Consider the following 27,739-nt stretch of genomic DNA (forward strand, 5'->3'; position numbering starts at 1 on the left):
TCAAAAATGGTACTGCCCGCTAAAATATAATGGGTGGGGGTAGTCAGCAAGGAGAGCAGCAGGTGTAGCAGAGCAGAAGAAAATATATTGCATGTTTATCCGGTGGAGGCCCTGCTGAAATACCATTGTGGTAGATTCTGTTGGTGGATTGGCACAGATTTTCCTGTAGTTGCTCATTCAAAGACGGAATGTTCTCCCCATGGCTGCTCCTCCTATCCCAGACTTCCTCTGCTTCTTTGATCTGCTCCCCTGGCATATAGTTTTTCTTGGGAGTCTCTTAGAATGAGCACCTCCCGTGGCAATTGAATTGTACCTCATCTTCGTTTGTTCAGCTCACCTATTAAGATCATCCTGGGCCAGCAACAGAACTTAATTGTGTTGAAGTGCTTTAACACCGACGGAGTGCTGTTTATTCTTTAAGGTCACTTTGAAAGTGCTTACACATCCGTCGTTCAAGAAAGCCTAAAGCAAAGCAGCTTATGGAGAAACCCTATGGTTGTGTGCGGTGAACTTTGACGAGGGATCTTTCGAAAGGACAACCTACCATAGGTACAAGAAGAGATGCATTGCGGGCAGGAAAACCGCCTTGGTAAACCCAGAGGGAAACATTTCCTGCCCCCTGTGACAAGACTGCTGCTCTTCTGAACCCTCTTAAAGTGCACGGCACCACCTTGTTTTCCTTCAACCAGTGTGGTGTAGTGGTTAAGAGCAGTGGACTCGCAATCTGGTGAACCGGGTTTGATTCCCTGCTCCTCCACATGCAGCTGCCGGGTGACCTTCGGCTAGTCACACTTCTCTGAAGTCTCTCAGCCTCACTCACCTCATAGAGTGTTTGTTGTGGGGGAGGAAGGGAAAGGAGAATGTTAGCCACTTTGAGACTCCTTCAGGTAGTGATAAAGTGGGATGTCAAATCCAAACTACTACTACTCTTCTTCTTCTTCTTCTTCTTCTTCACAGAATGTTAGACTTAGAACCCAGATTTAAAACCCAGAGTTCATTTTGTAGGCAGCCTCTGTCAAATGAGGGTAATACTAAAGTTTGTCCTCCTGACATGCTTAGTTGCAGTACATAATTCCACCTCCTTTTCAAAGGCATTCTGCTTCTACGACAGGAATGACACGCCTGCACTTATTGCCAGATGGTTTCAGTGCAGGAAATCAATGCTGTATGTACATATGTGACATACATAACATCTTAAATTAGCGTTGAATGACCCACAGTGGGGCGGGGGGGACAGACTGCTAGAGATTATGCAGGAGCCTTCAATATTTGTTGCGGCACAAATGATGTAGAGACGCTGCTTTTGTAAAAACAGAATTTCAAGAAGTAAAGAACTGCCCATAACTTGCCACCTGTTGCATTTATCTCATACATTGTTAAAGATTATCTGTCAGTGGTGAAAAGGTGGCAAACGGCAAGTATTATGAAACAAAATGCATAGAATTCTCTCTGAAACCAATTATGCCATATAGCTAGCTGTACATTTCATAGCGTTTGGGGATATATACAGGAAAAAACAACGATGTGGATGCCAAATGCTGAAATGCAGAGAAAAAGGAAAAGTCAGATCTCTCATTTGCCATCAGTTTTTCATCGAGAGGGGTGTCAATTATTTGCTTTAGTTTATCTATCCCCCTATTTAAAATGTGTTGAATTTAAATTAGGGCATTATTAAAATTACCAGCCTATTAAAAGGCACCCTACCTTTCATTAGGATTGCAAATCTTTTAAAGAGAGTATCCAAAATGAAATTACACTATTTAAGGCAATAGCTTAATTCTCATCTAATAGTTATTTCAGCATTAACATTTCTATTGTAGATTGTGAAAAGCAATAGCAATTCTGCAAAAGAGAATGCAAGATGTTAAAGAGTAAGATTTTGTTGTAATTGTTACCTTGGCTTTTAATGGTTCTGTTTTCCAAAGTTTAGCTAGATGTGGAATGCTGTTTTAAAAAATTCTAGAACTGTAAATGTAAATAGAATAGTGAGCCTTCAGCTGTCATTTAACACGGAATAAACAAACTCTGCTACAAGTATCTCATTTCCTGGATGTTCCTATTGTTGGGAGGCAGCAAAGGATATAATAAACACATTAACAAATTACACAGAAATGCAGAAGCTTGCTTTTAGCAACAAATGGAGGTGCTGCTATAGCTAACTTAGAATCAGACTAAAGCAGTTTAAAGTAGATTGTCGGCAACTGTGCATTTACAGCTGAAGTTTTTGTGGGTTTGCACAGTATCTCTCCTAAAATAAAAAGAACTGGTTTTACACATAATACAATACCTGGGGGGGGGGGACAATACAGCAGAACAAAGCTAAGGAAAACAGGAGCAGGAATAAACAAGAAGGTATGAAGGAAACATGTAAATATAATGAAAATGTCAAGGCCTTTTGGTTTGAACTGCGAATTACTTTAACACAATGTAGTTATAATGGGAAGTAGCTAGGCAATGAGCTTTTGAAGTAACATCCTGAATGTATCATTGGTTCGTGCCCATATAAGTATTTATTGTTGAAAGGGGTTTAAAACACAGGACAGATTTCATGCTGGAAAGAAGCACCTCTATAAACCCTAGGGCAGAGGTGGAGAATCTGGCCATATGTATGTTGCTGGAGGATAACTCACATCATCCCTGAACATTGACCATGCTAGCATCAACTGATGGGAGCTAGAAGTCTAAAAATATATTGTGGGTCGCTGGTCCCCAACCCCTGCCCTAGGCTATAGTTATAGTTCAGGCATCCCCAACCTTTGGCCCTCCAGATGTTTTGGCCTACAACTCCCATGATCCCTAGCGAACAGGACCAGTGGTCAGGGATGACGGGAACTGTAGTCCAAAACACCTGGAGGGCCAAAAGTTGGGGGTGCCTGTTATAGTTGATATCTTATTTGCTCACTTCTCTTTGCAAAACATAACACAGGTGGAAAAGAACTTAGTTACTGTGATGGGGGAACGAAGACTTCTGTATTAGGAGACAGAAAACTGAGACAAATACTTAGGAAATCCGTTTTAGCTTCAACAAAGGCTAGAAAGATACACTAAAATTTATGGCACAACTTTGAAAAACTATGAGAACTATGAAGATACTCAGGAGGAAAGAATATTCCCTATGAGGAAAAGTTACAACATTTGGTGCTTTTAAGTGTAGGAAAAGGGCAATTACAAGCGGGAGGGGGGAGGGGAAGAATGATGATAGAAATCTATAAAATTATATGTTGTGGAGAAAGTGGATAGAGAGACGTTCTCCCTGAAATAGGAGAACCTGGGACAATCCCATGAAGCTGAATTCCAGGAGATTCAGGACAGATGAAAAAGAAGCACTTCTTCACACAGCACATAGTTAAACTATGGGGTTTTCTACCACAAGATGTGTCAGCCAGCAACTTGGACGGGAGTTGGTAAAATTCTTGGAGGATTAAGCTTTTAATGGCTTCTATCCATGATTGGTTTTAGCTACCTCTAGTAGAGGTGCTAGGCCTCCGGATACTGGTTGTTTGGGAACATGAAGCGGAAAGCGGCTGTGGGGCTCATGTCATGTTTGCATGCTTCTAGGCATGGAGTTGGCCACTGTGAGAATAGGATGTTGGACTAGATGGAACTTTGGTGTGATCCAACAAAGCTGTTACGATGAAGTAATCATCAGACCTGCATATCTTCTGTGTTAGCAGCTGAGGTGCATGCTTTGAAAACTCCAGTGAGAGTCAGTGTGGTGTGGTGGTTAGTGGTGATATCAGGCTTTGGGGGAGCGGCTTCCTCCCTCCCTTTGGCCATGGATAAGCAGAACAAAGCAAAAATAGTCTATTACCATTTAAAGAGATTTAATGTTCAAAGCGAAAGAACAAAGAGTCAATTCTCGGAGTAAAGGTACTTCCAATTAAGGTTTATACCTACTTCCTCCTGAGTCACCCTCACCACTTCCTCATCTTGCATCCTGATCTCGCAACCACTGTGCCATCTGTGCAGCTACTTATCTAATCTCTGTGGCCTTGGACTATCCAGCGAACTGGAGTCTGTTAACTCTCTCTCTCCCAGTTCTTCTTCTCCTAGTTGTTCACCACCCAGTTCTTCCCAACTTTTGTCTTCTGAACTATGTCCCTCAGCAAACCACTGTTCCAACTCTATACTGTCCCACTTTTCCTGGGAAGATTCGGAATCCTGATCAGGGGGAGGAGGAGGGGAATGCTCCCACCATTCCTCATCTGTGCAGCCCTCCTCAGCACAGTCTCTGACGGGTTATCTAGGACCTGGGAGACCAGGGTTCAAATACCGACTTGCTCATGAAGCTCACTGAGTGACCTTGGACCAGTCACTGCCTGTCAGCCTAACCTACCTCACAGGGTTGTTGTGGGGGTTAAATGATGAGAACCACATGTGATTCATTGGAGAAGAAGGTGGGATATTAATGCAATAAATAAATTTCACACTAGGCTACGAAGTGAGACAATGTCTAGCGCAGTGCTACTAGCCCCCTGCTGAGGTGTGGGCCAATGCCAACCCCTGATCCCGATCACATCTGCAGGCCAGTATCCCATGCTAACATCAGCCCAAGGACACTGCCTCTTCCTGCTCTTGCCTTCTCCAGGCCTCATAAAAGGTGTATGCCAGGAACAGGACCTTTTGACTGGCATGTGAAGAAAGCTTCACATTCTTTAGACGGCTCTGACAAGGCTGCTTACAACATAAAACACAACCCCAGCGCTAGCCCCAAAATTTCTCCCCAAGTCGGCATTCAAACCTAACACTATTCATCAGAGGAAAGCAGGAAGACAAGCACAGAGTGGCAATTTGAAGCAGATGATGAACACCGCGTGTCGGAATGAGAGATCCATTTAAGCATAAGTATAGTTAAGTGCAAGTTAGGCAACAATTGTAAGCATCAGATTTCAGGATGCTAACAGCTGGGAGGTGGAAACACTGATGGCTGAAACCCACAGAAGCTTTTTAGCGGCATTATACAGCCATTCATCTTGTTTGGGCTTCTGCTCTGGGAGATGCTGGAAAAAGAAAAGATAATGTAATGGCAATAGTATATCAACAGTCAATTGTGGTTCTCTCTGAAAGCAAGGAAAGACACTTTGGATAGAGGAAAATATTTAAAATGCTTTTTGTTGTAATTAACACTGCAGCGCTGGTGTTTTTAAAGGGTCTTGTTACACTCATTTACTGGAAGATTTCATTAGAAGGCCTCTCAGTTGTTGAGCCAAGCAGCTGTAGGGTTGCTGCAGGTTCAATACAAGAGAAAAAGAGAGTGAGTGAGTGAGTTAGTTAGTTAGTTCCTGGGCCTTTAACTGTGGGCAGAGACTGCTTCTTGCACTATGGCAGCTTGATGGCAGGGTAACTCAACCCTTCCCAAATACTACCTTCTCTTAATCATTTAAAGTACTGAATTCTCTTGAACTGGGCAGCTCTAGGTGAGAAAATGATATTACAAGGTTCACCATCAAGTTCCAACATAAAGGGTTGGTTTTTTTTAAAGTACTTTTAACTCACGACTATAAAGGGCAAGTTGAGTTGTTTCACATGATAAATATGAAAGACTTCTGTGCTGTAGTGGTTAGAGTGTTCAACTAGGACTTGAGAGATCAGAGTTCAAATCCACACTCAGGCATTAAGTGGCCTTGGGCCAGTCACATTCTCTAGGTCTAACCTACCTCACAGGGGGTTTTTTTTAGGATAAAATGAGGGAGAGAAATTTGTATGCTACCTTGAGCTGCTTAGAGGAAAGGTGATGTATAAATGGAAAGAAGAAAAGAAAGACTTTTATACATAATGTAGGACTGGTGAGCAGGCATAGCCTTGACATACAATGTCTAATCATACTATCTAAGCTCCATGGTATGTGTCTCCTTCCTCGAGTCATAAGATAGTGTCTTGGGACATGCTTGCATCATCATGTCTCAAGATAATCCTTAATATATGGTACCTCCACGTTGGAATCTGTTTGCACAGCAAGATATCAGTCCAAGGTAAAGTGAAGAAAACTATTTGGATAGTCAGAGCTTCTTTTCCCCACTCTCTTGTTCTGGGCTGGGTCCCCAAATAGGCTACACACACACACAGTAGCCCAAGAAAATGAACTGCCATGGAGACATGGCATGGATATCCCTACTTATTCAATTTTCTCTCCAGCTTGCAAACATTATAGAATGTATAATGCCACTATCTGCCTCCTGAATTGCTTCTAGATTTCTCCCATCAGAAGCAATGGGATTTGAACTCCTTCTCTGTCACATTCAGACAGCAGTTTCTAATACACCTTGCAGAAAGGCAGGAGTGATTTTGTATCAGTTTGTTGCAATCAGCTCTCACAGCAAAAGCAGTTTGCAGCTGCTTTGTCCAAATGAAGCTGCATATTGTAACAGTGACAACAGGCCAGCAATTGTAGCTCCTGTTTGAAGCAGGTGAACAAACAATAACTACAGTGGTGCAGAGAAGAACATATTTTGGACACCAACTGTGTTCTAGGCCACATGTGGTAAGAAATGTTCGAATAAGCATGCCTCCATTAATAGGTACAGTATCCCCATGATTAAAAAGTATTTGTATATTTGGTGGTTTGGAAGGGATGAAGACAAATACTTGAATGCCACAGCTTCCGGGAAAATATGGATGAGAGTAATGTCATAAGACTTAGTCACTTAAACAATGCAGACAGCATCCAGAGAGAGAGAGAAAATCCTGCTGGCAATTTACTGAGAACTCCCCCCCCCCGAACTAAACTGTGTATAATTTGAGGGAAAAGCAGCAGAAAGGCTTTTCCTTTCTTAGTTCAGGCCTTCAACAAAACAGGGACACATTCAATAAAATATACACAGAAAAAACTCCCTCATAACTACACAGCCAATCAGGAAACATGCTACCTCAGTAAACATCATGCCCCTCCACCTGCCTGGTCGCTAAGCTATACCTCTACCTATACCCTTCTTGGCCAGTTGACTTCAATACTAACAGAATTAACCATTAAGTTGCACACAGAATGATCTCTGCTGTTGCACTTTCAACAAAAATACAGTCCAAAATACAGTTGTTCTTTTTTTTTTTATCCAAACATAACTGGGAAAACATGCTACATTTTTAGCATTAAGCAGTAAAGGCACATTCTGAAAAATTATTCCCATAGATGACACTGTACAAATAACTGGAATCGTTTCCATGTAATGTAAAAGGAGTGTGTGGTGAGGAATGGTAATCTATGGTGGGGCTGAATTTGTGTTTGTGATGCATCTTTAACATTTAACATGCATACCACCACAATTCGTTAAATTGTGCATTGTGCACATATTCATTTTCCCACCTCTCAGCTAGCCTTTGGTAAAGCTTTCTCCACAGTAATAGAAAACAATTGATAATTTTGATTTTAAAAGAAAAAAGAAATAAAAGTTCCCACAAGGCCGCTATTAATCAAACACCATTCAGCAATGTAGCACTTTCGTCTGTTAATTGTAATTGTTCGGGTATCTACTGTAGAGTGGTCTTCACAAATAGAGAAGAGTCCTTTAATGACTACTTAGGTGATTGTACGCAGCCTGTATTTACTGACAGAAGAGCCTGGTTGATTGAGGACTTTTACTGATGGCTGTAAGTTGCTTTTCCTTATCCCAAAAAGAAAAGAAAAAATCATGGCCAGAACTTTTTGTCCTCAGGTTTCCTATTCCAGAGTTATCTCTTTCTATTTATTTATATCCCAACTTTGCTTCAATGCTCTCAAGTTGGCATATACTTTTATTACTGTAATCCAACAAGATACAGAAAACCAAGGTTGAAGAACACTGCCCTAGCAGATCTATGGATGGTCTGAAATAGATCAGCAAGATTTTATGATTACCAGTTGTTCAACAATGACAATAAAATGCCCCTCCCCTCGGATTAGACTGCTGAAATTAAGAAACCTTGGGGTAACCAGAATTCTTTTCTGTGGAAGTATGGAAGTTCTGCTGTGATATGCAGAAGAAATCTGTGTGCCCAGTAACTACTCAGAGGCAACCCGTACTTTAAATCTAAGCATATGTGCTTTTGCTCAGAGCTCCAGTGAAACACAAAATAGATCCTGCAATCTTGAAGTCTGCCTTCCCCTGTTGACTGTACCAGCTTACCTGCATTGTGCCTGCTTAAATTCCTGGTCCAAATGAGTAGGAATGTGCAGTGACGTATGTTGCAAATCACCCTTCTATAATGATCTGGTGAGCTAAAATCCTAGTTTAGACTGTTAATATAAATAGACACTATTAGTAGCCAGCTTGCTTTGTTTCTATTTGTATACCATTCTTGAATTTACCATACTATGCACTTACTTATTAAAGGCCTGCTTTTGTGTTGTTTTTAAATCTCAATGACCAAGCAACCAGAGTGAGAAGCAGATTAGTCCTATGTTAAGTAGTGCCAGCTTGAACACTTGAAAGGTGATGCCGTTGCCATTTTCACCCTTATTTAATGAGAGCAGTGTCTTGTTTTCTGTATAGCTGACCTTTGATTTATTCCCCCTGGAGTGGGACATCACTGTAGGGGTTCAGTATATAATTTTAACAATGGCTATCAGAACAGTAGGGATCTCTGCTAGAGACAAGACATCTTTGGCATGAAATATGACAGTTTTCTTCTTTGGTCTTTACAGTGCTTGTTGATGTGTATAAAATGACTGCTTCAAATACAAGAGCTTAGTTAAGGAGCATTTCTTTTGTTTTCCTTTTCAGGATTCTATTTTCTTTTGCTGTTTCCAAGCAAATTAAATTTACTTTCTCCAGCCACTGGTCTGGATGGAAGTAATGCAACCATCATAGATAGAAGTAGACCAACAGATGTTTTTGGATTTTGTACCATTATATGAATGTAGGCAGGCATGTTGTAGATGAGCATGTCATGTACTCATAAGCTCAATCTATGCAGGCAAATTGACAACCTGTGAAAACTCTTCCAGCTTATTAGGAACAATAAAAGTGACGTTTTGGACTTGAGATCTTGCAGTCCTTACTTTTGACATGTCTGGTGCAGGACAAACTAGGTTAATAAGAAGTTGCTATTAATTCTGAAGAGGCCATGTAGAGTGTTAGACAGTTAGAAAAGCTTCCTGCAATCAGAGGTGGGAGGCAATGCTAATTTCCAGTTAGTCATGTAACTCCATTGTTTTCATGTGAATTGTGGCTGGCAGGTCTAGACCCTGAGAAGGTTCATTTACCTAGAGCTGTGGAGAATTGCAGCTGCATGACATATGATATGGTGGATGGAATTCTTCCATCATTACACAATAAAGGTATAGGAACTCTCCCGAAGGATGCCTTCGGACTTTCACTATTTTGCAGGAGAGATTCAAGTACATACCAGAACTTTGTTGTTGTTGTTTAGTCATTTAGTCATGTCCGACTCTTCGTGACCCCATGGACCAGAGCACGCCAGTCACTTCTGTCTTCCACTGCCACCCACAGTTTGGTCAAACTCATGCTGGCAGCTTCGAGAACACTATCCAACCATCTCGTCCTCTGTCGTCCCCTTCTCCTTGTGCCCTCGATCTTTCCCAACATCAGGGTCTTTTCCAGGGAGTCTTCTCTTCTCATGAGATGGCCAAAGTATTGGAGCCTCAGCTTCAGGATCTGTCCTTCCAGTGAGCACTCAGGGCTGATTTCCTTAAGAATTGATAGGTTTGATCTTCTTGCAGTCCATGGGACTCTCAAGAGTCTCCTCCAGCACCATAATTCAGAAGCATCAATTCTTCAGCAATCAGCCTTCTTTATGATCCAGCTCTCACTTCCATACATCACTACTGGGAAAACCATAGCTTTAACTATACGGACCTTTGTTGGCAAGGTGATGTTTCTGGTTTTTAGGTTTAGGTTTGCAGAATTAAAGATTAAAGCACTCGTCACCCTAGCATAAATCCACTTTAAAAATCCAGACCCAGACATCTTGTGGTTAGTAAATTGATGGGGGAGTGCACGGAAAAGTATAGGATGAACAATTGTCCTTATCATCCATGAACTAGCTGTGGCATCTGCACAAGCCAATCTGCAGAGACTTTCTTTGGAGTTGGAATCCTGAATGCTGAGGATTCCAGCTTCCAAGGGAATCCTACACACAGAGAGATCTACATAGGACAGCTCTTCCTAAGCAGGTGTAGGTCTAGGGTGTAGGTCTAAGTGTAGAAAGCCATGAAACCTCAGAGGCAATGCCAGCAGTGTGGTCTTGCTGCCCCTCGATTGTGTGGAGGCCTCTTCATGTCAATAATATGTGAAGCAGGCTCATCCAGGCAACCAGACTATTCTGCATGAGAGTGTCAAATGAAAACCAGTGGAACCTGGGGTTCAATTCCCTGCCTGGCATGACTATTTCACATGGGGTCACTGTTTACTATCACAGAAGTGGGATTGTCCCTAGGCAGTCTACTTCTGCATAGCAGTCTACAATGTAAAGTGGGTACCCAAAGTTTATTTTACCCCACTCGGAAGGACAAAATTACTAGTTCTAGCTAATTCAGTCAATACAGTTGCTAATACTTTAGTAGTCAAACAAAATTACAACTTCACTTGCCATCCTTATTGTCCTTTAATTGGTTCCCTAAACCACACTGCAGCTAACGTCTCACGTTCTAATTAATAATGGTGATAAGGAGAAATTATCTTCATTGGGCACAGTATGTCAAAGCTATTAGGACAGAGTCTATTAAGGAATATCATAATTTGGGTTGTTCCAAAGCAGGGGGTATATGGAATGTTTTAGATTCACCGACTCTGGGATCTTCAGCAGTACTTATTTGAGCAATCTTAAAAGGAGAGTCTCATCTTCAAAACATACATGAAGAATAATTCATCCAAATACAAAGGACAGCTTCCATTTCCCCCCCTTTTAATGTTGCAAAGAAACCCTCTCCCTGCCATTCCACACAAGATAAAATGAAATTCGGAATCATTAAAATGATTGTCTCTGCAAATTTTACTTAGGCTGCAATCCTATAATCAGTTAGCTGGTAGTCAGTTGAACTTAATGAGGCTTACTTCTAAGAAGATATGCACGCTACAGGATTGTTAAGACTGCTGTAGGGGGAAAATCATAAGAAAAGGCTAAAGCCTGTTAAGGTCCATCCTTATAATTAATAGAGCTGGAAGAGACTCTAGTCCAGCCCTCTGCAATGCAGGAATCTCAACAAGAGCATACATGAGAGAGGGCCATCCAACCTCTGTTTAAAAACTTCCAAGGAAGAAGAATCTACCACCTCTCATGGGAGTCTGTTCCGTTGTTGAACAGCTCTTACTGTTAGAAAGTTCTTCCTAATGTTTAGTCAGAATCTCCTTTCTTGTAACTTGAAGCCATTGGTTCGGGTCCTCACCTCCAGAGAATACATCTTTTGCTTCCAGTGAGAGGAGTGTAAGGCCCCAAAGAAACACATATTTATTTTTCTTTTAAAAATGGCTTTAGAAACGTTACAAATCCAATGAGACAATCCGAATTCAGTCTCATGAATAGTATGTCCTCAGACTAGTATGTCCTGATCAACCTAAATAAGAACAAACAACAAACAGGTAAGACCTACCCTTGCAAAACACACACAAAAAAAGAATGCTTTATTTTGTCTGAAGACCTGCTTCAGGAGACAGTTGTTGTTTTAAAAGCATGTTCCCAATCAAATGTTATGTTCCACAAAGCCGCACTTAAGGAAAACATCTCCAAAATACAGATGCAATAGCTTAATGGGTGTCACCGAAACAATTTAACACTGGTAATAAAAAAGGAAAAAGGAAAGTCACCTGAAATATTCTCTTAAACAACACAAACATGAACAAATATTTCTGACTGGCATACATTTAGGGACTTGACCTACACTTAGAAACCCTGTGTGAGCAAAGTCTGCTTCCAGCGAAACCAACACAAAGACATACAGTACCCCAGAGTCATGGGGATAAGTAACAGGGAATGAGCTGACAGAGGCAGCTGCATCCTGGCTTGAGAGTGGATGTATACCTTAAATGCCTTTTAATAGGTTTCTGCAAAGATGACTAGGTTCCAGAAACTGGACCTGTACTGGAAAGTGGTCCAAAAGGAGGTTGGGATTAATGGTGCTTTGGGAAGGTCCATGGCTCAGTGGAAGGGCATCTGCTTTGCATGCAGAAGGTCCCAGGATCATCCTAGACATCTCCATGTAGGGCTGGGGAATATTCCTGTCTGAAACCCTGGCAAGCTGCTGCCAGCCAGCATGTGAAGATGGACCAACAGTCTCAGTACAAAGTAGCTTCCTATGTTTAGCAACGCGCCTGTGGGTCTGTCCTTCAAGAGTAAATCAAGATGGAGAAGTAGAAGCCTTGTCAGTGCTATTCAAAGTATCGTCATTGGCTCTTGTCTCAGGGACCAGTGGATAGGCAAAATCTCTTACCTGGTCTGGTTGAGTAAAACAGGTTGTAGGTTCCAGAGACTACTTATGAAAGGTGTGAAATGAGAAGCATGACACTTGGGTCCAGCAAGTTCATCTTGCACCAGGGCAAAGACGACATTAATACTGATCTTGGTTGTAACCCAAACGTAGCAGGTCCAGGATATGGTTTTGGAAACTAAGCTCTTGATTTGGCCCTATGGGTTGAAATGATCTGGAAACAGATCTTGTGGGTAGCATTTTGCAGAGATATTGTAAATTAGGAAGGAATTTACAGTGGTCCAAGGAAGGACTTTTATTAGCAGCTATTTGTATCCATCTTTTTTGGGGGGAGGGGGTGTACACAGGGCAACATTCACAAGGCGATCCCACTTTATCGGCTTGGCGACAAAAGGAAAGTTAGGTTGACTGATAGTAACTGGCCTAAGCGAGCTTTACAGCAGAGCTCCAGAAGTTAGCTGAGTGGCTGGGAAAACCCAGCCAGGTGGGTGGGGTATAAATAATAAAATTATTATCATTGTTGTTGTTGTTAGCAGCAAGAAAGGGCATGGAAGTAGTAGCTGATTATAACACATTTGGAGGTGTGTTGTTGTTGTTTTAAAAAAGCAACTACTACAAATTCAAGAGCAGGGTGGCAGTTCGGCAGCTCCAGCATGTGAAAAGGGGAATATTATTTTGTAAATTGCTAGAAGGAATGATTGGATTTGTACATTTTAAAAATAGTTCTTAAAAATGAATGTGTTTATGGGGAAAATGTCAATACTCAATTAACATAACCAACAGTCCTTCCAGGACTCATACAGCCTGAGTGCTCATGCTGTATATTAGATAGGTGGTTTCTTTTACATCAGGTGGAATGTAGCAGTACGTAGCAGGGGAAAGTATTTCTGCCCCGCCTCCCACAATAGCTAGTATTGAAACCCTGTCCTATCGCATTTCTCCTCCATTCTTGAAGATGCATTTCCAGCTGTTACTGGGAGAAGGGACATATTCAAAGCAGGGCTTTTCCTCATTCAGAGATAGGAAAGAGAACTCCGGTGGATCTTTCAAAACAGAAGTCAGCTGAGAGGAAGGCTTTGTAGTAGGGTTTGTTCAAAGTGCCTGGGCTTGACACATTCATTTGTTCTCTCCCACAGACGGTAGACTGCTTTGGTTGAAGTTGAGAAATATCTCGGCATATATTTGAGTGAATTTCTTTACTCAGCTTATTCTGTTTAAATTTACTTAAGGGTCAGCAATACGGGAAAGCAAAATTAAGGCTACAATCTTAAATTGTACGGGCGGAGAATGAAGGCCACCTAAAATTCAGTTTCCTGCTAGACTCACGCAAACCCTCCTCTATCCTTTTACCTTATTTAGTTTGGAACATTTACCCCCCTATAGAAAATAACAAGGAGGAAATTAATGAGAAATCTTGAGGGGAAATATTCCCATTCTGGAAGCATGTCAGGAGGATGAGACGGCGATGGCTCCTGCTCTCTCTTTGATGTCAGTAGGGCAGCAGGAAAGCCTATGGGGTGGAGATCTGGCACTCTCTTTCTCTGCCCCCCTCTCCTCCCAAGGGCCAAAAGATTACAGTCTTAAGACAGAGAATATAGGCTCCTTGGCGCAAATCAGTAACCCCTCTGCGCTATAATTTATGGGGAACTTGTGTGCACAACAATTTTTTGTAAAAAACGGCAATGGCAAAAGTTTAATTTTGTCTTCTTCGTTTCTTCCAGTGAACTCTTTAAGTTTAGGGGGGGGTGTGGGGTGTTAAATGCAGTCTATTATTTGCTCAGATGGTTGCTTCAAAGTGGGATTAGAAGCCATAAAGTGAAACTGTGTGAATCCTGAAACTTTATTGCAGGCAGCACCTGTGTCAGGAAAGGGAGAGATAAGAGAATAAAGAGAGAACAAACTATGAGAGGCGCATTAATCTGTCTCCTTGTGCTTTTAACATCTAAGGATCCCACTATTAATTCAACTACAATTGTGCAATTGTTCTTTTATAGCCTTAATTAACCCAGCATTGCGCTTTCTTTAAAAAAAGTCATCTTTCCTTCACTTGTTTTAAACTCTTGAAGACGAAAGAGGAGTCTCCAGCTAGCACTATGGCCCTCACAACCTAAAATATAATTCCAAGTTTAGTATATTTTGTTTCAATTTACATCTTAATACTGGCAAATGTAATGAGTCCACGGGTCTCTAATCTTTCAAACGGAGAACTGTGGGAAATCAAAGATAAAAGAAGTGCACTGAGCAGCCTAACCCAATACGTCATATCGATTAGCAAAATGATTCTGCATGGTGATCCAAGGGCTCAGTAATGAGATACCCAGCATGACTGATCTTGGATTGCTTTGAAGCAGAGTCTCAGACTCTGCCCCCCCCCCCGAAAAAGTGAATATTTTGTTTTGAGCCCTTTCCTGCTTGCTGATGTAACAAATGGGCAATGAACATAGAATCTGAGTGTTGCGAACTTATTCCAACCTATAAATTTGCATGAAACAAACTTCTGAGGTAGACGTACCATAGCTTCCACTCGTGTTGGCACAGATAACGGCACCAAAGAAGTATGGCTCATATTTCTGAATTCTAGAAATAACTTTCTGGCAGGCTATGGTGGGATCCATTCCTGTTCGCATATACTCCACGGCTTGATAGCTGATTTAAGAAAAATAAACAAACAGATATTAACACAAAAGTTCTCCAAGTGTCATAGTATGCATAGTATGCCAAGGAGGAGGAAACCCTCCTCCGCTGATAACAAAAAGGGAATCTTGCACGAACTTGCCCCAACGTTGACACGGGATAAAAAACCAAGACAGGGCCTTTGTAGTGGTGGTTCCCTATCTCTGGAATGGTTTGATTTGGCCCTAGTGATCCACTGTGATCAAATCCTCTGAGTCTAACTGTTATCAAAAACTCATAATTAACTGGTTTGGTATATGAATTTGTCCAGGTCTTAATGCTTGGATGCAATATGAATTGAACACCAGTTCCCTTCAAAATTCTTCTACGGCTAGGATTGTAGAAAGAGAGTCTGCATATTTAAACGAAATGTGAAATAGCTATTATTGGTTCAAAATCCTACTGTTTGGACAAGGCTAAGCAACAACCCCCAGATGATGTTGTTTTTCTACATCATGAAGGACCTATGGGCATGCCTAGTGATACCCCCAAGGCTTGAAGCAGTGCAGCGCAGCTTCTGAGGTTGCCTATACAAAGCCCATCTTTTACCCCAGGGTGGTCTCACAATTAAACCCAGTATCAAAAAGACCCAAAGAGTTCACAGAATATAAAAACCTGGGCAAGAAGCGCATCATCAAATCCCCATCTCCAGTGGCAGCTGCAGCTCCAGCTGTACTATCTGCATATGCTCCAGCTCCAGCAATTGGAGAGTCTCCCACACGTCTAAGAAATATGAAGGCGATGTTAAAACAGCCGGCCGATGGGGAAAGATTCTGATAGTTCCAACAGAGTCACAAACAAGCTAGCAACAAAGACACACTGAGGCGTGTTTCTCATTGAGGTAGTAAACCTGTGCCTGCCTCAAGTAAACTTCTCGGAGCTATATGTACAATCTCAGGACTCTGCCAGACAAAGCATTCGCCAGATTTGCCCGTACAAAACTTAGGCAGAGGTTACACCATGTTTGGTATTTACTGAGTATTTATTTAGATTTGTTTGTTTCTTTAGGAGGAGAGCTTATGAGGACAAAAGGCCATTCATCCTGATCTGCTTTGGGGGTGTCTTCCCACCAATCATTTGATCATTCCACACTTTTCTATACAGAGCACTTTCATTGCGCATGTCTAAGTTTCCTACTATGAGCTCGAATTTCCCTTGCAAAATACATGACAGAATGCTTGTCTATTAAAAAATAAGACACACACCCCCAACCAAAAACCACAAAACTTAGAATTGCTTCTTCTCAACATTTAGTTTTCTGTGCAGAGGATAGTTCAGTCATGGGAGTCTCTGACTGTAGTCAGTACAGCCCAGACACAAGCTTACCACCCTCAAGAAGATGTAGCGGAATGTCTCGGTACAGTGGTACCTCAGGTTAAGTACTTAATTCGTTCCGGAGGTCCGTACTTAACCTGAAACTGTTCTTAACCTGAAGCACCACTTTGGCTAATGGGGCCTCCTGCTGCCGCCGCGCCACCGGAGCCCGATTTCTGTTCGCATCTTGAAGCAAAGTTCTTAACCTGAAGCACTATTTCTGGGTTAGCGGAGTCTGTAACCTGAAGCGTATGTAACCTGAGGTACCACTGTATATAATAGCAGATTTTGTTTTCCCATGTGTCAATTCCGTTCTTTTTGGGCAGCAATATTTATTATTATATTTGCTGAACTGGACTGAAATATCAAGGCAACACTTAACTTAAACATCCAATATAATCAAGCACAGCTCTAAAACGGATAGAATTGAAGAGGACGAAGACAGAAAACAAATTCATGCATTCTTGACATACCCACTTTTCCACAAAATCCTTCTTTCAGGTGATATAAAAATCATTACCATTACAGTAGCAGTTCACATACACACTCATGCTTACTATAAGAACTCAAGAAGGGAAAACAAATCTCACCAATATGGAATCTTGATTTTATTGTGACACTAACCCCTGAATTTTGTGGTCTGCACCATTTGTAGACGTCCCCACAGCAATGCTTCCATTCTGACCAATCACAATCATGCCTAAAAATGAAAACAGGTGGGGAATTTAGAAGCAGCATTATGGGTTAATGATTTTGTTAATTGAATAGGGGTAATGTTAGGCGACCACCCTTTAAAACAAACCAGACTCCTGCTGTCCTTCAGACAGAAGTGGGGAACTGGGTTTGACCAGTGAGTTACAATGTTTATATCCCCATCCCCTCATAGGCCAAATTTGACAGGTGGGTGCAGCTCAGGAAACCCCTTTCTAAATTCTGAGCAATGTAACCCTTGGACAAAGCACAATCTCATCCATTGTTTTACATAGTGCTTCGTAGACACTGCTGATCAGCCGGGCCTGCAAACCCCTTTTCAGCTAAGCCACGTTTTGACCTGGCCCATGCTGACAACATATATGACAGCAGCTGTGTGCAGTTGGGCCAAAATGGTCTTGAAGGCCAAATGGGAGGCCTGACAGGTGTAATCAGGTTTGGAAGCTATATTTATTCACACCTATTTTAAGAGTTCCCGGTAATATACGACAATCGCCACAATCTTTTCTTATCACAACTAGATGGTGATGGGATCCACCTGGGAACTGTTTGCCTTCCTTAGGCCTCTTTTACATTTGGAGTAACTCCACACTAGAGTCCATCTATTACGTTTAAAGAAAGAAAATCTCCCATCCGCGAAGACAGATGATCACCAGGATCACAGTCTGCCCCATAATTCTGCACTGATTAAGTCAGAAACATGGGCTTTGGCTCCTGGCTTCAGATGGGAGGCATAATCATTCACTTCAAGTGTGGAAATACATATTTTAGGACACTTAATTGTTAATTTATAGACCCACATCCAGATAATTCATGCACTGGCTACCGGAAGGCAGTAAGTGCCATAAACATAGTGTCAACTGACACAGCATGAAGCAATTGTTCAAAGTTTGCATTCAGTTATTTGCCAAGTAGGCAATTTGCCTACAGAATGCAACTGCCTGTAGTAGCCTAGTTCAGTTCTGCTCGCTCTTTGCCTCCCAAAGAAGGGAAGCAAAGAATAAATCACTGACTTGGGCAAACTGCCAAGGTGCAAAAGTTCATAAGGACACACCTTTAGATTAGCAAGAACCTTGGCATTTGACATTTTTAAAATGCTAATTACTTGGTGGTGACGAATTTAATCATCACACTAGAAGTGCCTCTTAAGTGTCTGGGAATGAGGCTTGTGCTCCCAAGTCACTTAGGTGCTTCTGTAAATTCCAAATTTAATTACTATGCAGATGGAAGAGGCTGGATCCAAACAAAGTCGTCGTCCCCCGCCCCACCCCATCTTCAGCTAATTTTGCAAAAGGTAAAGTTGAAACTTGAGCTTATTTGGAAAAAAACACAACTTCCAGACCTATGTAGTTCTGGAATATCTACTAGGATGATCAATTCACTGGAATATATAAGCTCATTTTGAAATTACTTCTTCAAGAAGGAGCACTCTTGATGCACGTTCAGCAAACTAGCAAGCAAAAAGAGCAAATTAAGTTGTTCCTGCTTGAAAACAAAGTGGTGCTTCGATTTTGGATGATAATCATGTTCTACTAACACAAGTTCCGCCTCATCAGACCATGTGCGTATTTTTAAAAAAATGCTCATCATGTATCTGTAGAATGAATGTATGAATGTACGGGGACTGGGAAGGAAAGGTGAAAGGGGCATAGAATGTCACATTCCTGATTCTAAAACTAAACAGAGAAGCACAGGCCAGGTTCCTACAGTAAGTAGGGAGATTTACAGAATGGGGTGAGGGGTAACATGGCAGGCGTCCTTCCACATCCCAAGTCCTGCCAGTTCATGCTGGCCAAGGTGGAAGGTGGCTTCCATGAAATTTTTCACTATGCCAGCAATATATTGACATAGCTGAGAAACCCGAGGAACTTTTGGATCAAGTGGATCCAAGGCTGCTGCTGATCAGCCTCAAGACTCCTCATTTCAAGGCTCCTACACACAGTAGCGTTTCACCCTCCTGGGCAGAGCCCCACAACCAGCAGAGAGGCAACTATGCGTAATCTGAGAGCACAGCATTCAACAATATGGGGTGCTAGGGCTTCGCGCTTGGGAAATGTCTTGCTGAATAACTTGTGTTATCTCTGCATCAGGCAGACTTTGTTCTTAAGTGGATCGTGTCTTTATATTCCGCTTAAAATTATTCACATTCAGTTTGTCTGGTGACTCATTTAAAACAAGCAGAGGGATTGCAGCATGAAATAAGCTGCTGTCAAGAAGGCATACCAATAGTGTCATGGTTATGAACATCTATTCTTTTCTTTGATGCACTCCGCTCTTCTTTGGTGAACTTTGCAGCCTGCTTGTATGGGCCACATGATTTTGAAGCATCTGGCGTCACACTCTGCAATCAAAGTTTCATTCACATTAAAATCTTGGAAGAAAAACAAAACTGGCATTTCAAACAAACCTGTCTTCTACCCCTCCCCCCCGTCATTCTAAAAGAATAGTGTAAGATTTCTGTATATGCCAAGGATGAAGAAGTTTCATCGAAGGCAAATTACTGTTGCTCAGATGCTTTAAACAATGAACAGACAAAAGCATCTCCCTCAATTTAGAGTAACTCAATACTCAAAACACTCTAGTTATCGCAGCCCGGCTCAGATTCCACGTTATGTGATTTGCAAATGTTTCCTACAATGAACAGCCAGCAGAGAAATAATACATCAACATTCTATGTGCAAAAATGCAGCATGATAATTTGTCTTACCACCTACCGCTGTAATTCAAGATCAGTTTTTCTCAATCCTCATGAGCATCCATGCTGATTGTGATGAGACAACTTTATAGACAAACCATACGGCTAAAGGCGCTGAAGCCGGATACTTCAACTTGCTCTACTTCCACTCCACATACCCTGCAAACACCCTTTACAATCTAACACACCCTATTTTTCCCCTTTTGCTGGTGGCTCAAGTTAAAAAAATTAAGAAAGACTTTGCTTCAGCCACACAGACTTCTCCCGCTAGCCTTAAAGGTTGTTATCTTTCAACTTTCTTCCTATGGTCTTGGGTGCAGAGGTCCCTCTACAGGTTTCTACATAGCCTGTGTTTTCTGCAGGGATAACTTGAAGGGGATAGATAGTCAAGAGGGTGGGATCTGCATGCACAACGAAGGAAGAAAACATTTTACACAAATCACAATAGGCTTCTGAATCAATCATAAACGAATAGTACTGGAGTTCCATATTATATTTTTAACAGTAAATATCTAATTGGAGATTTATTTTTTTTAAGTGTGCCCATAGTTATACATCTGAGCGAGGTAGCATAAAAACAAAAAATGCCCATGCTGAACGGCTCCACATAAATTTAATGGTTACACACTTATCAGGATCACAGCAGGCTCAGAGCAGATCTTAAAATGAACCTGCATTCCAGATGCATGGCTAGAGGCAATTAAAAAAAATAAATCTTAACCAGAACATAAAAATAGTTTAGGAATTTAAAAAATAAGGCAAACAGCAGACAGAGCTTTGGCTTGTTTATATGAAATAACAATGTGTGGTTTCTAATCATGGCAGAAAGCTTAAAAGTTCCAAGGTGGGGGAAGAGCAGAAAACATATGCGAAAGATAACCAAGAAGCTTAAACCTAGCTCCCACAGAGGATCTGGTGAATAGAAGAACATGGGAAAGTCCCTGGGTATATAAAACTCCTTAAAAGCAACTGTCCAGTGATGGCCGGGGGACACAGATAGGATTATCAGGTGCCCAACACTTACAAGGCAGACAATATGAAAGAGCAAGAATCAGACGCAGTGGAAGGATTCAAGTTGAACTGGTTAGCAGAAGCTGGTACCGGCAGTGACCAATTCTAGGTCGACTGGAGGCTAAAGAGAACCGAAGAGCAGGACCCTCAAAGCTGATCAACAGGACCTTTTGGCTCCATAGGCCTAGCTCCATTGGAGAACTCTCTTGTACACATTCACGTACATTTGTTCTTTGGTACACAGCACATTCCTCTTCCCCTGCAGCTTGCTCCAATGATGGAGTGGGGTGCTGGGAATGTTGCAGACATAAGAAGAGCCCTGCTGGATCAGGCCCAAGGCCAATCTGGTCCACCATTCTGTTCTCGGTGGCCACCCAGATTCCCATGGGAAGCCTGTAAGCAGGACCTGAGTGCAACAACACTCTCCTCGCTTGCAATTCCCTGCAGCTGGCATCCAGAGGCATACTGCTTCCAAGAGTGGTGGCAGAACAATATTTAATACAGTATAGCCACCAGGTTTTGAATTATGGTGCTGGAGGAGACTCTTGAGAGTCCCATGGACTGCAAGAAGATCAAACGCATCCATTCTTAAGGAAATTAGCCCTGAGTGCTCACTGGAAGGACAGATCGTGAAGCTGAGGCTCCAATACTTTGGCCACCTCATAAGAGAAGACTCCCTAGAAAAGACCCTGATGTTGGGAAAGATGGAGGGCACAAGGAGAAGGGGACGACAGAGGACGAGATGGTTGGACAGTGTTCTCGAGGCTACGAACATGAGTTTGACCAAACTGCGGGAGGCAGTGGAGGACAGAGGTGCCTGGCGTGCTCTGGTCCATGGGGTCATGAAGAGTCGGACACGACTAAACAACAACAACAACAACAGCCACCAGGTTTATAAAACAAGAAAAAACAAGGGGGAAAGTTGTGTTTTACCTTCCAAAAGTTTGGCTGACAGTTTCGATTAAGCCACTGTAAGTACATTGAAAGAGAGCTCTGTGTAGTCAGGTCTTCACTTGGAAACCCCATGCTTTCTGCAAATAGTGAGGCTTTATGGAACAGAAAATAATTAGTAATTTCTTTTTCCATGTAACTGTATTTGCAATTCTACAAGCGTGCATGAGGACACTTTTCAGCTCATCGAGATCCCTATGAAAACACGGCATGGCACTTGTAAACCATTTTCATATAGTATTACAACAGTCAGAGCCCAAGTCACTGCCCTATACAAGTGTATACGTTATTATGATTATGTCCTCAACAGACATGCCTTTCTCATTTTTTAGAACAAGAACATATATCAGGGGGCTTCAGAATCCTGAAGACTGATAGCAAACTAAGAGGAAGTATATCAATTTGCAACATGGAATCCATAAATGAAAGACTTGCGATAAGAAACAGCAATGTTCCACTACACTGTCAGATAGAAACTTTAAGAATTCAAAGTAGAATGTTTTAGACTGTATTGATTATTTTAAAAAAATATCCTGTTGCTTTTATCTAATATATCTGAAGTATGTTTCTATTTTTTCCCTGTTAAATTTTTTAAAGAGAAAAGTGTTTTTAGGGACGTCATATTTATAACTGCACAGCTTGTGTTTTCACAGAATCCTTTCTGAGCTATCTGTTGCAGCTATACTTTTTAAAGAATAATTTCTAATGCTAAAATTCCAGAAATCAGTGATGAGTTTTTTCACTGAAGTCTGCGATTCAATACAAATTTATTATTTTAATCTATAAAAAACATTGGTCTCCAAAAAGTCCCCAACCAAGTATACAAAAACCCAAAAACCCTCTTCTACACACAAGAGCATTCAGTAATAATAAATACACAAACAAAACCATAATCTGATAAAATTAACACATCAAAAATTTGGCAGAACAAAAATGCCTCAACTGCCCACCTTGAGGAGAAGGGACCTTTCTAAACTGGGAGTAAACACCACACCTCTAGGTTAGGTTTCTTGCAATATGTTATACATGGGCCAGCCTCTGAAGATGGTCAAAATTTACGATAAAAACCATAGAAAAATGGTTTGAGCATGTAACACTAACCCTGGCTCAACTGCACTGGCTGCCAGTGTGTGTGTGTGTGTGTGTGTTTATATTGTAAACCGCCCTGTGATCCTCGGATGAATGGCAGTATAGAAATTTAATAAACAAACAAAACTAAATTGTGAACTTAATGAGACTGGACAGCATGATGAAGAGGGAAGAAATAACCTATCAAGTCAAACCAGAGCACAGTGGCCCCTATCCATTTAAAGCAGGTGTGGGGAATCTTTGACCTGCCAGATGTTACTGAACGACAGTTCCCACCAGCCCTAGCGAGCACGACCAATGGCCAGGGATGATGGGAGTTGTCGTTCAGCAACATCTGGAGGGCGAAAGGTTCCCCACACCTGCACTAAAGCATTGCACTCTATCTTAATGAAATCAAGTAACTTGTCGCAACCAACTTGTGACAAAGTTCTGGACACCAGCGAGGCAGCTTAACTTCATTTGGACAGAGGCGGCTGCCTTCCACCACTGCATGGCAGAGCCAAAATTTCAAGGCAGCAAAATGAAGGAAGTTACCTGACTCTCCAACCAGTAAGGTGTGCTGAGTATGCTCTATCACTTTTCGTGCCACGCCAATAGCATTTTTTACGCGTCTGAGATCAGCTACTGCCCCAACTTCCATAGTATTACTGGACCAAAGACAGACAATTGTACCCAAAAGCAAAACAGACAGACAGAGCTGTAGTTAGGAATATTTTAAATTTATACCAAGAAATGCAGAGTATAGGAATAATGTATGCCACATCTAAAGGACAAGCATAAGATGGATATAAAAACAAAGATTGGTGTCCAAATGTTACTTGCAATCCCATTAGACTACTCCAGACTAAATGGGTTGAACCTGTAGATGGGGAATTCCCAAATGACTGTCCACAGAACATGAGTGGTTTGTGATCTTAATTCAGGTGCTTTGTGGCATGTCTGTGGATTTGTAGTTGAATATAACACATTTATTGCTTTAAATATTCATTCTGACTTTTAACTGCATTCTGATTGCTTTTAATTTCTCATATTGCATTTTAATGTATTATAATGTGAATTCTATGGAATTCACATTGTAATAGAATAAAATGCAATATGCAGGAAATTAAAGCAGCAATAAAGACACAATTAAAATTAATACAGCATCTAGCACAGTACGATTGCTACAGCAGGCAGAAAAAAATCATTTAAGTGGTCAGCCTCAACAATTTTAAAGTGGTCTGTGGGTAAAAAGGTTTGAGGACCACTGCTGTAGACTACAGTTCAGATGGGCATGTGCTCTCTTTAAACTGACATTTTAAAGCATTTTTAGTGAGAGGAGAAAATAGAGCTAAACCTGACTTGCTAAACCAAATGGATACACTCTATTGCTACTAGTGCACAGCTTCTCATGAGAGCAGGGCCAGTTACATATATTGCCATATGCTTGTTTATCTGCTAGTTACTTTAGAAACCCTGGAGTGTGTATGAAATAATGTGCATAATAATGCAATAAGCCAGTAAAGAAACTGTACTTCTTGAGATCAAGGAGTGAAACAGAAACTAGAAAAAAATATATATGTGTGTGCATAAGACTGACATAAAGATTTAGAAGAAAAACCCCATCCCTAGTACAGCCGTCAGTCAGTCTCAGATGCACGCATGCCCTTCTGGGCTCATAGGTTCCCATCTGCTTTTCAATGGAGACGGCAACAAGGACAAAGCTGTCTACTCTTTGTAGTGAGTGGGGAAGATTCTGAACACGGAGGAGCTGCATGCAATTGATAGCAGAACCCCTATGCCTGTTAGGAATGATGTGGGATTCCTTACCCATCCATAATCATAGCATCCAATGTTGTTTCTCCATGTTCATCTGGGTGTCCTCCATACCCCACACTTCCATCACACTGTTCAACTTCACACTGCCCACAGCCTTTCTCTACTGCATCCAGTTCAGAACCACCTGCCTGTAAGGTACTCCAAGCTGAAAGGAACAACAACAACAAAATCCCACTCACTCCACATGTAAAGTACGTAGAAGTCATATTCTTAAAAAGCACACCCCCAATTCCCATCCCTAGAATACCACAGTACAGTGCAAATGTGTAAGTGTTCATTGTCCTGATTTTATGGAGGTTGGTCAATAAGTACAAGAAAACTAAATCCATCATGTTCAGGGAATGCAGCATCAGTGGCAAAACTCTTAAACCTGGGATTCCTAGACATTAATTGTCAACTGTCTGCTTCTCATTGTATTCTCCCCCTGCACTGCCAATCTGGCATCAGCCACAGTTGGCAAGTAAGCTATAGATTAAAAATGGCCTATTTGTCTGATGTGACAAATGTTGAGTTCATTCTAATTTCTTTCTCTTCAAGCCCAGAGTCTCCAATGAGCCAATTATGTTTAGAAGTAAAAGCAAAGCAGCACAAGGCTAGATAATAAAAAACCTGGCCCTGCTCTTTTAAGTGGGGAAGCTTTTTCTGGCATGGTGATAAATGGTGGGGAAAGTTTTCCTGGCTACATGTCTGCATCAAGTTGCAGCAAAACAGGAATGGACTGGGGGTGGAGGGATCGGTGGAGATGGGATAACCCTCACTATATGGCAACAATGTGCTAGTTAAAGGAAAAAAAAGTTTTAAAACCATTTGTATGGCATTTCACTGAGGGATTTAAAACCATTTAATGTTGCTCCATATGCTTCGTTCGCAAGCCAGGCATGTCACTTATGGTGCAAGAATTTCCTCAAGATGGACTTTAGCACAAACTTTATGGATATATTGGGCAAGGGAGAGGACTCATTAATCTTGTCCCAGATGCATGCACACTCACTAGAAGGAAGTGAATACGCTCCTTTTTACACACTGTGTGTGACACAGAAGCAGAAAGTGTGCAGATCATATTTACGCATTGTCTGATGTTGCTGTTATGAATCCAGTGAAGACACCCACCACAAGAGCTGCCAGAAGAAATCTATGTTGCACAATTGGCCACAAGATGTTGCTGTGGCCTAGTAGACCAAATTATGTAGCTAATACAGAACACAACACAAGCTGAACTTCTACAGATACAGCAGCACACCAGTGTTTCCAGTGTTAATAAAATGCCATGCTAAGAGCCCTTCTGCCACATTACTGTGGATCAGAACCCCTTCCCCAAAAGACCTACACTGAAATGGAGGGGGACGTGCCCTGCCTGTAACAGTGCTACACTAAGAAGCTGACTAACGTGCACTAAGGAATGTAGATTATGTCTCGTTAAACCAGAACGTAAAATATCCCACACCAAACAAGGAAGAGGAAAGTAGCAGAGAAAGGCCAAGGAAGTTTAACAGTAGCAGTGTGGACGGCTAGTTCATCTGACCAGGCTTAAACTGTCACCACCCTTTCTCGTATTTCAATGCAAACATTATGTCTTGTTTTAAAAAGAGCACTGTTGAACATGCACAGACTGCCTTTCCCCTCCTCTTCCCACAGACAGATTTTTGGGACTGAGATAGTGGCTCCCGTAAATAAGAAAAAGGGGAAGGGAGCGGGGAGGAAAGAACAATTGGGTCCCAGGGTCTGGCAGGACACTGCTGAAGGTGAAGTCTCCCTCTCCAACCAGCCCAAATCTGGTAAGCTTGAATTCCTCCCCCACCCTCAAAGCAAGGGGTCCTCCTTACTGCTTCACTAGCCCCAAGTGATCGGAGGGCCTGGGCTCCGAAAAAGCGACTGCTCTGCTCTTATGTTTCCCATCAACGCCTGACTTTAGGAAGGCTCAACACAACCTGCTCGAGACATCCAATGCCAGCGTGCTATGTTCTCCCAGCCCAGAGATGCCAGCATGCAGCACGCACACAACCGCCTGCAAGGATCTTTGCAGATTTGCCAATGTGGCGCTGAGACCCGGGCTGGATCATGAATCTAGAAAGCGGGGTGCGGGGTGGGGGGAGCCCAAACAAAGTTTGGGGCAAACCTAGGACGGGGCGAGGGGTTCCTCTCCGCCCGCTCGAGCCTCTCCTCTGCGCAACCACGGAAACCCTGGAGGAAACGAAACAGCACCTGCTTCGGCGGCTTTCCTAAAGGGCCAGGTGTTGAGGACCAGAGGCAGCGAGGGCGCCTCGCCGCTCGCCACCGCCGCCTGCAGCAGCAGCAGCAGAGGCAGCAAGCAAGGTCCCCTCGGGCAGCTCCCGCGCCCCATGGCTCCGCCAGCCCCACTGAGCCGCTCCCCTGTCAGCCCCACATCCCGTGACCGCCCGGCGGATCGGCCGCACGCGCAGTAGCCCGCGAAGGGCGGAGACTGTGCCGCGCGTAAAAGTCTTGCGCGGAGCGGCCTCTGGTGGCAAGTGCCGCCCTCTGGGCGCGCCGCGCGGTTCCTCTTTCTCTCTCCAGACCGCGGCGGTTGCGGGGCCCCTCCGTCCTCCCATCAGAACTGCACTGGAGAGCTAGAGGAGGAACCATGGTCGAGGGTTCCACGAGGGGCGTCGGCAGACCATCTTAGTCGCCTTAAGAGGCCGCTCCTGTTGCTTCGCAGAGTTGGTGCCTGGCTAAGCGCTTGTTTGCGTTTATGTTTCTTCTTTTGCACGCCACGAAGGAGAGAAACGTCCGTTACTACGAGCTGAATAAAGAGCATGAAATTCACACTCGACTCCGAGTATACTTCAGACGGGGAGGTTGTGGCGCGCCAGATGCTGTGGGGCAACGACTCCCATCCGCCTTAGCCAGCAGGCCCAGTGGTCAGGGATGACGGGAGCTGCAGTGTTGTGTGTGTCATCCTCCACTCAGCACATCTCCCCAGCATGCCAGAGACAGGCAAGCAAGGATTAGGCACCTGGTGCTGCCCAGAGAGAGTTACAGCCTATGCTTACCTGTCCATGCCTCCCTATAAGGCTTGGTTTCCAAACCCATTATTGTCCTGGTCACTCTCCTCGGCATTCTTGTCAATATCCTTCTTGACACAGGACTCCAGGTGAGGTCGG

The 27,739-nt window shown here is 42.6% G+C and overlaps 1 protein-coding gene and 2 long non-coding RNA genes across 4 annotated transcripts in view; 1 reads left to right on the forward strand and 2 right to left on the reverse strand.

Moving 5' to 3' along the window:
• Positions 1 to 10,908: 10,908 nt before the first annotated feature.
• Positions 10,909 to 27,739, reverse strand: part of LOC309378289 — a 599,747-nt gene continuing 582,916 nt past the window's right edge. For both annotated transcript variants that reach the window (XR_014172000.1, XR_014172001.1), the window contains exon 2: positions 10,909 to 12,970. This is a non-coding gene — a long non-coding RNA (uncharacterized lncRNA). The remainder of the gene's footprint in view (positions 12,971 to 27,739) is intronic.
• AGA (aspartylglucosaminidase) lies at positions 11,533 to 27,013 on the reverse strand. The gene is made up of 9 exons (XM_081926186.1): positions 26,823 to 27,013; positions 24,612 to 24,765; positions 23,337 to 23,449; positions 21,696 to 21,808; positions 19,280 to 19,397; positions 16,970 to 17,045; positions 15,647 to 15,754; positions 14,871 to 15,004; positions 11,533 to 14,214 (listed from the first exon to the last, which is right to left on the reverse strand). Exons 1-9 carry the CDS (start codon positions 26,959 to 26,961, stop codon positions 14,114 to 14,116), a joined length of 1,056 nt encoding a protein of 351 aa, XP_081782312.1. The 5' UTR covers positions 26,962 to 27,013; the 3' UTR covers positions 11,533 to 14,113.
• LOC309378262 lies at positions 19,409 to 21,775 on the forward strand. Its single transcript, XR_014171966.1, has 3 exons — positions 19,409 to 21,109; positions 21,141 to 21,278; positions 21,653 to 21,775. It is a non-coding gene; the product is annotated as an uncharacterized lncRNA (long non-coding RNA).

This window comes from Podarcis melisellensis (assembly GCF_964234715.1).
Source record: "Podarcis melisellensis genome assembly, chromosome: 9".
Classification (NCBI taxonomy): domain Eukaryota; kingdom Metazoa; phylum Chordata; class Lepidosauria; order Squamata; family Lacertidae; genus Podarcis; species Podarcis melisellensis.

What these genes read in the sequence shown, in the direction of transcription:
- AGA (XM_081926186.1), bottom strand. Translation starts at nt 26,961, where the DNA reads ATGGGGCGCGGGAGCTGCCCGAGGGGACCTTGCTTGCTGCCTCTGCTG. An exon ending in GTCAGCCAAACTTTTGGAAG is followed by an intron (nt 19,398 to 21,695) that starts GTAAAACACAAC and finishes CTTTGATTGCAG; the next exon opens with AGTGTGACGCCAGATGCTTC. An exon ending in ATGATGCGCTTCTTGCCCAG is followed by an intron (nt 15,005 to 15,646) that starts GTTTTTATATTC and finishes TTCTTAAATCAG; the next exon opens with CTATCAAGCCGTGGAGTATA.